Raw genomic sequence first — 14,360 nt, 5'->3', positions numbered from 1 at the left:
TGATTTTGAATGGAATTCTTATCGGAAACCTTCACAAAGTCTTATGGGATTATGTAAACTGCTCATTGATTCACATATGATTTGGAATGGAATTCCTATAGAAAACCTTCACAAAGTCCTATGGGATTATGTAAACTGCTCATTGATTCACATATGATTTTGAATGGAATTCCTATAGGAAACCTTCACAAAGTCCTATGGGATTATGTAAACTGCTCATTGATTCACATATGATTTTGAATGGAATTCCTATAGGAAACCTTCACAAAGTCCTATGGGATTATGTAAACTGCTCATTGATTCACATATGATTTTGAATGGAATTCCTATAGGAAACCTTCACAAAGTCCTATGGGATTATGAATAGGATACATATAGGAATCATACTTATTTATAGGAATCCCATTTAAAGTCATATAGGAATCCTATTCATTTCCTATAAGACAGTATTCCACAATCCTATTGGACATGTCCCATAGGAGTCCTACTCAAAATCCTGTAAGATTATGAATCTGATTCCTATAACGTTTTAAGGGTAGGTCCATAGAATATGGGATTGTCATGGGATTGTTAAAGGAAACCATCTATGAATCATGTAGAACAATGTTCCTATAGAAAGCCAACACAAGACCTATAGAACAAAGCAATGACTTTCTATACTAGGCCCAAGGGATAATGCTCCAAAATGTTACTGGACATGTGCAATATGAATATTACATACGTCTTATATTTGGGGTTTATTGAATTGGATTTTTACTGGAGTTCCAAAGAACAGAACAAGAAATTTAAAATTCATGTTTTGTCCCACGTGATACGAACAAAAATCTCGTCTAAAACCAGTAGTCTAAACAATCATCTTTTATTGCGTCATAAACATCGAAAATAGTAGAAATATTGTGAGAGTATGATCACAAACAACAGGTGGAGCTGCAGTGGGGCTGCTGTAAGTGCGCCATCTGTGGTCAGTCTCATGATCTCATAGCCAAACTGACAAAGCTTACTATCTGTCTTACTATTTTTTCGGCCATGGTCAAAACAAATCTATTACAAATCCTATGCCAAAGAAAAAATTAAATAATATTTCAAGCAGCCTATATGAATCTATAGAAGTCTTTCTATAGAAATCATTTTAAATCACTTTTCAAAAGAAGTCGACAAATAATTCAATAGTCTATAGAACTACTGCACTCAAATTTGATAAAATGTATATTTTTTAAAGGTAATTTAAATATAATTATTGTTTTTACATTTTCCATTCATTCAAATGTATCTTAATTTAATATTTGAAAAACGAGTTGAAATTGATCTGGAAGTCAGGTTTTTTTTAATTATTTTTTCTAGTTATATAGGGGACATTCATACACATGTACTAAATATACGATACTGGACGCTGTAGCGGCGCGCTATTTTGCGCTAGCGCAGGTTATGACTATTTAGTGGTTATTTGAAACATATATATAATTTATCGAAAATGGGGTCAATGTCTAGTGACCTGTTGACATCATTGATGTATATTTTTGTGAAAAAAGCACTTGCTCGACAAATTTCATTCATTATGTATGACTTATACATCTATACTGTGAATTCTTATACTGTAAATTCGTTTTCTTATGTATTCAAAGGAAGACAAACTGAAGCATTTAAAGCCTCTAAAACTCAAGAATAGTTACTCATACAAATGAAAAAGGTGAACTAGTAAATATATTATAATACCAAAATAGAAAAAGAAATATGCAAAACGATCTAACGATTCGACAAGGTGAATTAATATCAATAGGGAAATCGAATGTACATACGTCATCGAGAAATAGACAATATCTCAAATAGATTTATACATCTATTGACACACGTATATAAAGACATACTGCATCTTAATTCTGACACCGAAAATAAGTGTGGTAAAGAACGAATTTCCGTTGACTGCGAGATCTCGCGTCATGCAGAAAGACGTGGTATGGACGTTCGTCTGCTGATTTATTTTTGAATTTGTTATTTTTGCCGAATTTCCTGTTTTGCAGAGAGAAATATGGCATTAGGATATCTTTACTTCATCAAAATTGACAATCATGAAAAGTGTATAGCACGCGGGATTTCGCAGTGAATAGAAAACGCTATAATCAAGGGTTGTAACAATGCAGTGGCGTAGTCTTGGAAATTCGGAATTATTATTAACGGAAACATCGTAGCTCCACTTGACTATAATGCGTATTAATTCATTAGTAAAACCATTCACTATTAAATCAGTAAAAGTTACTTTGAATGAGTAACGTCTGCGCTTCTTCAGGTAAATACTCCGGTTTGTTCCAAACAGCTCCCTTGTGACTACTGCGACGGACACTACCGACGAACATAAGTACTGCGGTAATACTTGATAACACACATCCTGTTATGGCGACGTACATTCCCCATCGTAATCTGATATCCTCAAGATGACCATGGTCATCCAGATGGTACTCAAACTTAACGGGAAACACGATGATAGCAATGAAGGATAAAATACCTGTGTGTGTAGACACATTAAGCTTAATGTAGATTCAATTAATTGCAAGAGGAAATACCTCATACTGTTCTGCATCTGTGTTCAAGTGCATTGTGTGAATAACGGGATGGGGGAAGTGAAACAATTGTGTAATATGATTCTCTAAAGAATATAAGAATAATTACATAAATCATATTTCATGCAAACGCTTCCCCTATCGCACGTTTTTTTTTTTGTCTACACGCTATTTTTTGTTCTGATTATGTTTCGCATAATGCTGTAAAAAATATTGCTCTTTTTTTGCAGTATATTTCAACAAGGGCGCTCAAATTGAATTATGGAAGCACATTTACTGACTGTACACACAAATATAGCTGGTCGGGGTCAATTATCGATGTATATAACACCGTAATATGAAGAATTCAGATTTCCAATGATATAACTTTAAAGTCAAGATAAATTAAAAATCAAGATGCGCGTATAACCTGAACACCCCGGAATAAACGTAATATTATTTCAGATTATGCAGCATTGGTTATTAACTTGATATAAATTTAAGGTCCGTGAAGTGTTACATGTCAAATTATTACATCTTGATAGATATGTGCGGGGTACTCACTCGCTATTATCAGGAATGATCCAGCCACACGAAGTAGAACGTCATCTTTAATCAGGCCAATAAACGCACTAACAAAACTAGCCACCGCACAAATACATGATAACACCATCAAAGCCCGGCATGCACTGATGTAGTCTAAATGGCAAATAATATATTGTGAATCAATCAACAAACATTTATAGTAAAGAGAACGGACGTTTCTCGTTGCAAATTGGGTGATATGTACACGTTACTACTGCGAGTATACGGGGATAGAGGTAGAATTTAACACAGCAACGTAAGACACTCGTCCTGCATTGTAATGCATCGCTATTGTAGAAAATCGTAGCTAGCTATTCTTACGATTGAAACTAATGTTGAGATACCTGCGTTACCTGGTACAGATGTAAAGTCAAAACAGGGAAGTGTCGGGGCATCGTCTCCAATGTTATCCTCGTAGACACACATCCCCCACAGACCAATCTTAGCTGTTTTTCCGTTTTGGGCGTGTACACAAGCCGTAAACCAGTTATCTGAGGCCACTGCTGCTGGCAACGCCACCATAGCCAAAACTAAGAGCACAATTCCAACCAACCGAACGACTGAATGCCTCAACGCCATATTACGATGCGAACGTATATGTGGTCGGCGCGACTCCATTTTACTGTACATTAATTGAGGAAGTCACTTGAAAAGGTGAGTTTTGGCTCACAGGGAAGTAAGCCTGAATGTATGGGATGAGATCAGTGCCGACATTATTTTTGTTTGGTTTATTTGAGTGTTTTCTTCTGTATATAATGAAGTTTGCATTAGGTTGGCATTGTCTTGATATTTTTATATTGTCTTGGCATTAGGTTGTCATTGGCTCGAAATTGTTGTATTGTCTTTGTATTAGGTTGGTATCCTCGGGGGCGGACATCCGGGTATTTTCACCGCTTGACAACCCACGCGGTGAAAACAGAGGCCAAAAACTCACAGAAAACGGTACTTTGGGATAGTTGTTGGGACTCCCATTAACAGTGTAACACGATTAGCCCTACGTGTGTAACATATATAAATTTGGTTGTTCAGGATTACTTCAAAGTTGAGTTGTGTTGCTTTCTCGAATTTTCACCGGCTCGACCAGCCTTCCACAGCAGCGCGCACAGAGCCCATAGAAATACATGTACAGTGGTGCGTGTCTTAGCAACGTGGAACGTCTTGTGACGTAGCTCCGCCTCCGGAATTGTCTTGACATGCACCTGAGAGAGGTTGGCGGGTTTCACCCCTCGCTATGCATGTAGTGGAATTGTACAACTACGACTATGATTACTGCAATAAACAAGTAATGCTGTTATTTTAACTACGAAAATACTCTGCTCAATAGCTTCTCGTAAATGAACACGAAAACAATGCTGCAGAATGCTACGTAGCAACGCGTAGATTGACGAAACTGTCCAATTACACACAAGCCAACGCGGTACGCGGGGAGCGCCCTCTAGGGACTGTGTAAACATCCATATCCTGCTATACTGCGTACCTAAGAAAATGTCATATCCTTGCTTCCTTTTTAATGAATTTATATATAAGTGTCTCTGTAATAAACAATTGATCGAAAATGTACATGAATCCGTTACTGCACGTGAAATGGCCAAATCAACATTGAAAATATTCAGTATTGAATTCTGTATTCAATAGTGAAAAATACTGACATCTCATAATACCATTGTTTTGAATTGTTCATTTAACGTTTATTTAAGCGTTTGAAACCAACACAGCATTAAAACTTTCTGTGAAATCGCACAATCAACAAATGTATGACATTGTGAACCATTTGCGCTCTAAATTTCTAGAATTTTCCTGCGTGATCAGGTAACAATTTTGTGCGATTTTAAAGAATATAAAATCAGTGGACGCGATGAGACATAACTACAATTGTATTATGAGATATCCGCATTTTTCGATTGAGAGGACAGCATCCAATATTGGCTTTTATTTGAGCATTTCCCAAAATATACAATTATTATTCTAATTTTATTTCAGACATAATCCATATATTATAAAGAATGAAGAACAAATACGTAAAATTACAGACCATGGGATTTGAAAACTATCATATCGTGAACTCAGTACACTACTTTTGTCCAATGCTGCACTAATGGAGACGTCCATTACGCTATTGAACTTGGTACAAACAAACGTGTTGCCTTATGTTCCATAAAATCATAAATTAGCTTTCTATGTGTACCGTCAACAGTTTACGAAAAGCTTTATTATAACTGATCTGTGTGCGTTAACTCGTGATTTTTGCTATACATACACCATAACTAGCAGCACCACGGACCAGAATAGAAAGTTTTAAATAACAAAAGTTTGACTTCAATACTACAGGTCCTGAATTTAGGTAGCATGATGTTTGTCCGCGCATAGAAACAACGTTTCTGACAATCAATATCCGTATTGTCTTACGTTTTATGTCACGAGTCGTTTATGTCCTAAATAATTATATTGGTAAACAAAGTCAACTTATTTGCATTATATAAATGCAATGGTGGGCAAATATGTAATCAATTGCGACCATAGAAGTGCATCGATTTAGATTTATTTGAGTTATAGATAGTGTCATGCTCATCAACTAAAAAATATTTAAAACTGCACAGACCTTTTAATAGAGGGTGCAATTACGTTGAGTTTTACATTGAAATCCTCTATATAAATGCTTGAGACATTACTCCTTCCCGTCAAAGGCCATTGGATATATTGTGAAATAGTAGTTACCCATCTAACACAGTACAGCTGTTCACAAGAAAACACTATGACTTTAAGTTCAATAAACTTATTTAAGCCCGATGGTTCACTCTGCTACAATTATACTGGCAAATGATTTCTTTTAGCGGTAGAATGTAAAAATCATAACATAATGTTGAAAAGAAAATAGGTAATTTCATCTATAGTTTATTATGAACAAAAATATTTGATTACATTTTTTCTTAATTATTAATACGAACAAACGTAGATACCCAATTGGTCAATTTCAATGAGCACAACATTGCACGCTCTTACAAATCCTGGAGATATTTACATATGATTTCCAGCCTGTGGTCAGTCATATTCCATAATTTCCGATAAGAAGATGTTAATTGCTTAACACGGTACACAACAAACTAATATTTATGTAGTCGTAATGTGGAAAAGTTATTTCAAAAGCAACTAGCATTTTAATCAAACAATTGAAATTGAAGACAATCAAGAAACGTGCGTCGCTGCGTTCACACAAAAAACGTAATATAATTATTGACAGTGATGTGATAGAGACCTAACAATTAATTAATGTATAGTACGTAGACAGTCGACTTCCAAAGTACGAACGGCAAAGGCCACGTCAACACAGTTTGACCTATCGCTGATGTCAATATTTACTTGCCCTAAGTGCTACCAGCATTACATTCAGTGATAAGAAAATTAGACTACTTTGCTCATGTATTTTTCAATTTCAACAACACCGTGATAGCGAACCCGGAGCTCAATAGAAACATTAATTTGTTTCAAGCTTACTACAATGCCTTGTTGTCTGTCATTTATTTTGAACACTGTCCTTAATAACCCTAGTTTTGGTTAAGTAGTGAAACAATCCTGTGGGTGGAACATCGTGTGATCATTGATTGTGACCACAAACGTATGAACATTGATTTGCTTTACACTCAACTATTAATTGATTTCACAACCTTTGATTATGCATAATTATAGTAGATTGTATTCTGGGCTTGTTTGATTCGTACAATATTTATGTGTGTTATTAGTTAAATTTATTACTATTTATTTTTGGAAATAGTTATGGTTTATTCTGTACAAGCGTCAGTCGAAAGAAATACACAGATTGGAACTCGTGTGAAAAGACTAATGCAATATAGACTAGATTGTTAAGAGATTTAGTACAATAGTAAGCTTCCTAATCCGATAACCTATACATGAAATTAGTGAAGTAAGAGTATATCGTATACACATCACCATTCCTGAATACATGTATATTATGTCACTGTTAAAAGAGGAGAAAAACAGTAGTCACTGCCTAAATTTACATTTCGCAGAATTTATTTTGTAATTTGTAAGCATGGTTGACATGCATATTTAGCAGTGTGTCATTCATTTTTCCCGCAATCAAAGGTTTTAATGACATTTTGAAATGAAAGTTATATATTTTGTGTGATGTATGTTACGTGTACAGTAGATAAACATATTAATAACGCATTGAATTACTGTTTCAGCATGGCCATGACTTTCAGTAAACGCGAAGTTAACCAGTCTAGATATTTCTACAAAATTAGCAGTATTCATTCAAAACAAAATGACAGCCAGTTGGTCATTTTGAATCCAATCTTCGAAACCAAGTGACGTGCAGGATTCCTTATTGCCAAATGTGCGTAACAAGTTTTAATGAAATTCATCAATACACTCCGAGATCAGCTTCGGGATTAGCAGAAAATTATGTTTAAAAGTTAAATTTGATGAATTCTCAGCAATAGTCACTCGGCAGCTATAAATGCAACACGACACAAATCAGTGTATATATGTACTCCAAAATGTCGACGTGAAATTTGAACGTCATTTGCGCTGACATGTATAAATACTGCCGACCGAACACAAGGACACACGGACGAACGAACGTTAAATTATAAGTATCCGTTTTCAGACTTCGTCCGAGTGGGACTACTCAAGTTATCTGTGTGACCCTGAGCCGCATATCGCGTGTGCTGATATGGGGTAAACATGCGTATACTACTGTCAACAAACTAACTTGATAAGAGTAACACGCCATAGTTTGAATAAATCACAATGGTTTGCATCGTCGATCGTCAGCTTCCAAATCCCGGTAACCTTGGTCTTAACTACTACATGTGACCTTGCAATAGTCGGTCACATAGACATAGAACGTAACGCCTCGGACTGCAGACTGTAGTGTGTGATCAGTGACAGTTATTGGACACCTACTTCCGGTAAGAAAGCTTCTAATGTTGCCAAGAGTATGCTGTCATTACTTTATGCATTGCATTGGGCACACCAGCGACCAACATCCACATTGACAACCCACTTTTTGTACAGCTGCCCTTCACTCGACAGCAAGTGAAATATACCACCCTAACCGTGTAATAATGTACGCCTATAACATATCCCGTTTTTGTTTGCCTAGGACAAATCAAATGGTGGATTCAGCCATGGATTATGCAAGCTATGAATAGACACCTATAATTTTGCTTTGCCAGTAGAAATACCGACCCTGTCAACGTATTGACATATATAATCGAAAAATGCTATCTTACGACGACTTGTTGAAGTATGTTATTGGCGAGCTTGGAGCATATCAAAAGCGGTGTCTCGTGCTAATGAGTATTTTAGTTGGCTTTCATTCATCACAAGTAATGTCTGTTGTCTTCACTCTTGCTACGACTCCACACTGGTGTAAAGTACAAGAGACAGCAGCTATAGTTGATGAATGTGAGTACATGAACATTAGTACCAGCTGTCACGATTTATTAAAAAACATAACAATTCCTAAGAAGAGAACTGACAACACATGTGGGTCTGATTGGACGTTCAGTAGCTGCTCACGATACGACATAAACACAACTACGATCTTAGAATTGCTCACATCTGAAGTGCCTGATACGAACCGGAGTATTGACATTATAAAGTGTAATCACGGATGGGAATATGATAGATCACAATATACATCAACAGTTATACAAGAGGTGAGATCAAATATTAGGATTATTATTTGAATTTGAATGAACATTCCTCTATATAACTAAAAGGCTAACGAATTAACGAATAACTATACAAATTCATAGGCCTCTCTTATTCCACACTGACGGATGGATGAATATTTTATTTGCAGTTATAATTACCAACAATATTATTTTGTTTGTTTCTTGAAGTTTAATCTTGTTTGCGATCGTGATTTCATGGGGCCATTAGAGATGTCAATTTCCCAACTAGGAATGCTATTAGGATATATGTTTACTGGCTTACTGTCAGACAGGTAAACTTTTAAATTATCACCATTTTATACGATTTAGTTTACTTAAAGCGCGGTGGTCGTCGCGCAGCGTGTGTTCGAATTTCATGTAAATAAACAATGTATTTTACACGCATTGTATACGTCGCTATGAGTCCCATATCGAACAGGACGCGGCACGACGACTGCCACCCTTTAAAGTCACATACCGGTAATTTGTTTGGAAGTTTCCGTCCCAGGTCGCAAAAACAATGGTTTCATGCACACGTTCTATGGTAATGGGATGTATTAACTAGTATGACAATCTAATTTAAAAATCCCCTTAATTTTTAACAGTAAAGGACGTTTGTTTGTTATCACAATTGCCAGCATTATGCTCGCAGTATTTGGTTCATTGCAAGTTGTTGCGACAAACTTCCCATTGCATGCAGTGTTACGCTTGCTTACTGGTGCTGTGTTACCGTGTATATATGGGCAAGGTTTGGTATACAGTAAGTCAAATATTCGTCTTTTGATATCAGATATAATCACACATATTAAGAACACGCAGTTAGCACGTATATAACCACAACTAATCGCCAACCGTATATGTATATTATATATATTTTATCATCTCGTCTATGTTTGAAATACAATGAACACTGCTAAATCAATGCATAATATCTATTTTGGGTCACCGTAGTATTTTATAGAAAATATATATCGACCCCCAAATCATTAACATCGGTGTTTTACTGACAGTTTCCAGGTTAAACTAGAAATGATGTGTGACAAATACGGGTTTCCCAGGGGTTAAAAATAAATCACAATTAATATTCGCCTAACAAACATATTTCCATGTAGATATTGTCTGTTTGTTGTGTGACATAAGTAGATCTTCATTAAGCCAGTCATTTCGTATTTAGCAAGTTAGCACCACGAGTCGATTTCTTTGGAGTTACACGTTGTAAAACATAATCCCCATAGAATTGTATTACCCAGAATACAGAGTTTGTAACAAAAGCATGGGGATTGCCTTGCAATTGGGAATGGGCATTAAAGATCATTAACCAGTGGGTTTGACCTCCCTGAGCGTATGGATATGTGGAACACTCACGCAAAATATAATTTTTCATGGACCACTATCACTGTGCCCCCGATTTGTTTAAGATGCTGCCTGTGTGACGAACCAATCGCTAATGTTAGTATAGTGATACTACTATGAACTTTCCCAAGTTTTCAACTAGATTATTATCCGAAAGTTGAGAAAGCGGTCTAACGCTTATCAACTTGGTCAGTGTTAGGTGTTTACTACCATTGTATGTACTATGCATTATAATAATTCTAGATTACGTCATTGTTGTCCAACAGCCCATCTTTGTTTTTAAATCTACACTGAACATTGTTCCAAGTGGGTTGATACCATCTCCTGCAATGATGTCTTGCCCTGCGTATGGAATTTATAGAGTGAGCCATATCGGCATGTTTTCACGCAGATAAATGCCACAATGTTGCATGGAAACTCCGGGAAATCGTTTGGCCTTGACTGCTTGACTGTCGCACATTAACTATATGACATGACACATGGAATTCACATCTTACATGATGCCTTTCAGTACTTATTATACATCTGTCATCGTAATGCCATTAGTTATAGCATGCCCCAGGGTACGTTATAGAATTTTGGCATTCCCATAATGTGTTTTTGGGAGGAAAAGACTCAGACTGTTCCTGGTCCGCATAATAACCTCATAATACTATCAAACCTTGGAACGAGAAATAGGAAATAAGAATTTATTTAGATTCGTAATAATATATATGCAATAATGTGCATATCTTCTGAAACGATAAGTAGAAGTTTACAAAACATATACTAGAGCGTCATTCACGTATACTTAATTATTGTACTGTTTACTACGTGCATTGAACTAGTATATTGTAAATGTCGTTGTTGTTTATTTTGAAGTTACAGAACTGGTAGGCCCATCGAAACGTGCTTTCGCGTCAATGACTTTCAACGTTTGCTATGCTGCAGGATATACTGTACTCGCATTGCTTGCCTATATCATACGTGATTGGAAGATCTTACAATTGACTATAAGTGCACCTGCTATTATTAGCATAATATACTGGTGGTATGTTTCCGTTAATTTTATTTTCATTCAAGGCAGTTCACAGTTTATTTCCAACTACACTGATAACCTAATTGAATTGCATTTACGAATAGGATTCTTCCAGAGTCTCCAAGATGGCTTTTGTCAGTTGGGAAGACGGAGAGGGCAAAGCGAATAATAAAGAAAATAGCAAAGATGAATGGCGTCGTTCTGAGTGAAGGTGAAATGGATTTTGATAGGGATACTCTGACGGATGCGAAAGGGTGCAATAGCGTAATCATATTATTTTTATTCATGTTATGTCGTTGTACAATTATTTTGTAAAAATGATTTAATTGAAGATTATATGAAAATAGTTCTCCAATCATTAAAGTGAGGGTTTGCAATGTCGCTGTCGAACTGTGTTTTATATGTAATCAAAATAATTGTAAATTGAAACCTCTACCTATATACTTGAACAAATGTAATACTAGCATATTTCATGAAAGTCATCGTTCAACAATTATTCAATAAATATGTATGGGATTATGTGTTTCTGTTTACAGATATCGCCAATTACAAAACCAAGTTTTCCTGGAAATGTTATCGATATAATGTGTCTACAGAATATGAGAAAAATCTCTTTGATATTATATCTAAATGGGTAAGTTTCAGTATATAACAACCAATTAGGTATTCCGACACAGACACATGGACAAATGACAGTCACACTGTATTTACAATTAGTTGTTTCTACCCCGGCTACATGCCATAAGTGACAGATATGTAAAAATAGTAATATGCTAATGAATGTTTCAATAATCTTAGTGCAACAATATAATGAATCATATAATTCAATTGTTTTACAGTATTGCGATATCCATGGCATATTATGGGTTGTCGTATAACACTACAAATCTTGGAGGAAATGATTATATCAATACAGCCATAGCTGGAGCTGTTGAAATCCCAGCATACTTTGCGTCTATGTTTTTAATTGAGACTCGTCTTGGTAGAAAGTTGACATATTGTATATTCTGCATGTTTGCTGGCATGGCTTCCATATGTTCAGCCTTTATTCCAAAATGTGAGTAGTGTAGTAAACTTTAAGCCAATAGGGAAACTCAAAAGAGCTTCGATGAATATTGTTTAACAGAGCATCAACATGCTGTAAGCAAGTGCAGTATATCTTCGAACAATGATATGTATTTTCTGTTGAAGTTGAACGGAGAAATCAGATATAATGTCCAAAACATTTTTAAGGGTTGTCAGATTGTGTATCACCACTACCCTCAACAGTTTAATATATAAGTCTGTTACAGTACTGAATTATATTTCAATTCAACCGCATGTATTGTTGGTAACACTGTTTATTACCACATGGAATATTATTTCGAGCAAAGCACGAAACAAACTTATACAAGTAGCGTATGAAAACATTTCAGCAAAACATGATAGTTGAATTGAATGGTGCAATACACAGAGATGGGGCTATATTACAATTTACACAAATAATATGTTTTTGTAATGAAGGGTACCATCAGTGATATACAATGAATGGGAATCTGAACTTAATTGAAAAAAATATATAATTATAATTGTTTATTTCTATTGCTTGTTCATCTTTGTTATCTTCCCTTTATGTTCCTTCACGGTAGCTTTACAGATCGGGTTTGACATCTATTGGGTGCTTTTAATAGTTCATGAAAAGCCCCATGGCTTGCCTTCCCGTGTTTAGTTTATCAGTCGTGTATACTGAAGATTGTGGGTTGACGTTCCCGCAAGTAGGCGGTTTGCATTGTTTCACTTACAATTATAAATGTTCACTTAAAATACAAACTTAGTGGTAAAGTTTTGTCATGAACGGTAGATACCTGCAAACTATAACTAATTCATTCAATTCTTTCGGTTTTGATTCTTTGTGCCATCGATTGCCGGTAGGTACTAGTGGAGGAAATATTGTATTTATCTCATAATTTATCTAAGGTGGAACTTTTCTATGGATAAGTACAGCGGTGACCATGACTGGGAAGTTTGCAATAACGATAGCTTATTCTTTGGTATACTTATACGCTGCCGAATTGTTTCCTACCACATCAAGGTGAGCATAAAGCATGGTGAGCCGTACTTATTATGATATTTCAATGCTACTTTTAAAATTATATAAGCTTATATGTACTTCTACTAATGTGTTTGAATTCGAGACTTGCACAAGTGAAAAATATCTGTAAGTTATTGCTTTTACACAAAGAGGAACATATACTAATATTATAGAGCACCCAAATATCTCGATTTCATAACTGAGCATGAGTTTTACTAACTATGTAACCATGGTGTTGGTCGTGATTACGGCTGAAGGAGAAAACAAATCTTGCGGCTTTTCATTAACACAATATTCACTCTTCCGAATAGTCAAATACAAAATCACATTCTAACTGCACGATTAACAGTGCAACGTATTATCGAATAATAATGTTTTTTGTAGGTCGCTTGGCGTTTCCTTGACCGGTGTATTTGGCATGACTGGCAGTATTCTATCGCCAGTCATTCTACAGATGCGGAAAACATGGAATCCTTTGCCACCGTTGGTGTTTGGTATATTCACAATTGTAGCCGGGGTATTGGTGCTTCTGTTGCCTGAAACCAGGGGCAGAAAACTCCCTGAAACGATGAAAGAAACAGAAGCAAATGGAAAATAAACTATGTCTTTTATATTTGACTATGAAAATAATTCAAAAAATCTGACGATTGTCGACAAGAGACGATATAGATAATCTTGATTATTGTTTTACTTTACTTGCATTATATTCCAATCTATTATCATTTTGTTGCCATTTTTTACTTTCTCCTTTATTATTCGTAGAATTATTTCAAATTGTAAGATTGTACTTAAAGTTGATATTAAATGCTAACTGTTGAAAGTATCTCGCATAACAACAAGCTATAAAACTCTTCCTGATTTTCAAAAGAATGTTTACTAATTTTTAGCATAAATATGGGTTGGTCTATAAGAAATTCGTAGGACATATATACATATTGCAAATCAGAAACGGGTGCCCAATTACCATGGGAGTGCCAATGATTGGTAAGATACACCCTTTACACCCTGAACATGAACTCCCAACTGTGTTCAGCCATGAACTATAATGTACTGTACTTTGTGACATTGCTCCTCCTTTATCAAATAAAATCAAGAAACCTATAAAGACTTGTGTCATT

At 35.6% G+C, this 14,360-nt stretch overlaps 3 protein-coding genes across 3 annotated transcripts; 2 read left to right on the top strand and 1 right to left on the bottom strand.

Annotated features, from left to right (window-relative positions):
* Nucleotides 1-1,683: 1,683 nt before the first annotated feature.
* LOC102802410 (uncharacterized) lies at nt 1,684-3,739 on the bottom strand. The gene is made up of 3 exons (XM_006824067.3): nt 3,473-3,739; nt 3,099-3,233; nt 1,684-2,500 (listed from the first exon to the last, which is right to left on the bottom strand). Exons 1-3 carry the CDS (start codon nt 3,735-3,737, stop codon nt 2,241-2,243), a joined length of 660 nt encoding a protein of 219 aa, XP_006824130.2. The 5' UTR covers nt 3,738-3,739; the 3' UTR covers nt 1,684-2,240.
* A 4,596-nt stretch (nt 3,740-8,335) lies between these two features.
* On the top strand, nt 8,336-13,840 carry LOC100366328 (organic cation transporter protein-like). Its single transcript, XM_085505312.1, has 8 exons — nt 8,336-8,803; nt 8,990-9,093; nt 11,015-11,183; nt 11,276-11,435; nt 11,708-11,805; nt 12,011-12,228; nt 13,128-13,242; nt 13,627-13,840. Exons 3-8 carry the CDS (start codon nt 11,056-11,058, stop codon nt 13,838-13,840), a joined length of 933 nt encoding a protein of 310 aa, XP_085361438.1. The 5' UTR covers nt 8,336-8,803; nt 8,990-9,093; nt 11,015-11,055.
* LOC146736573 (organic cation/carnitine transporter 2-like) lies at nt 8,363-10,548 on the top strand. The gene is made up of 4 exons (XM_085505313.1): nt 8,363-8,803; nt 8,990-9,093; nt 9,406-9,560; nt 10,397-10,548. The coding sequence occupies exons 1-4, from the start codon at nt 8,363-8,365 to the stop codon at nt 10,546-10,548; spliced, it is 852 nt and encodes a 283-aa protein (XP_085361439.1).
* Nucleotides 13,841-14,360: the final 520 nt, after the last annotated feature.

This window comes from Saccoglossus kowalevskii, chromosome 11 (genome assembly GCF_978046115.1).
Source record: "Saccoglossus kowalevskii chromosome 11, keSacKowa6.1, whole genome shotgun sequence".
NCBI lineage: Eukaryota > Metazoa > Hemichordata > Enteropneusta > Harrimaniidae > Saccoglossus > Saccoglossus kowalevskii.
Note: the sequence above shows the minus strand (reverse complement) of the source record. Positions and strands in the feature narration are given on the sequence as shown.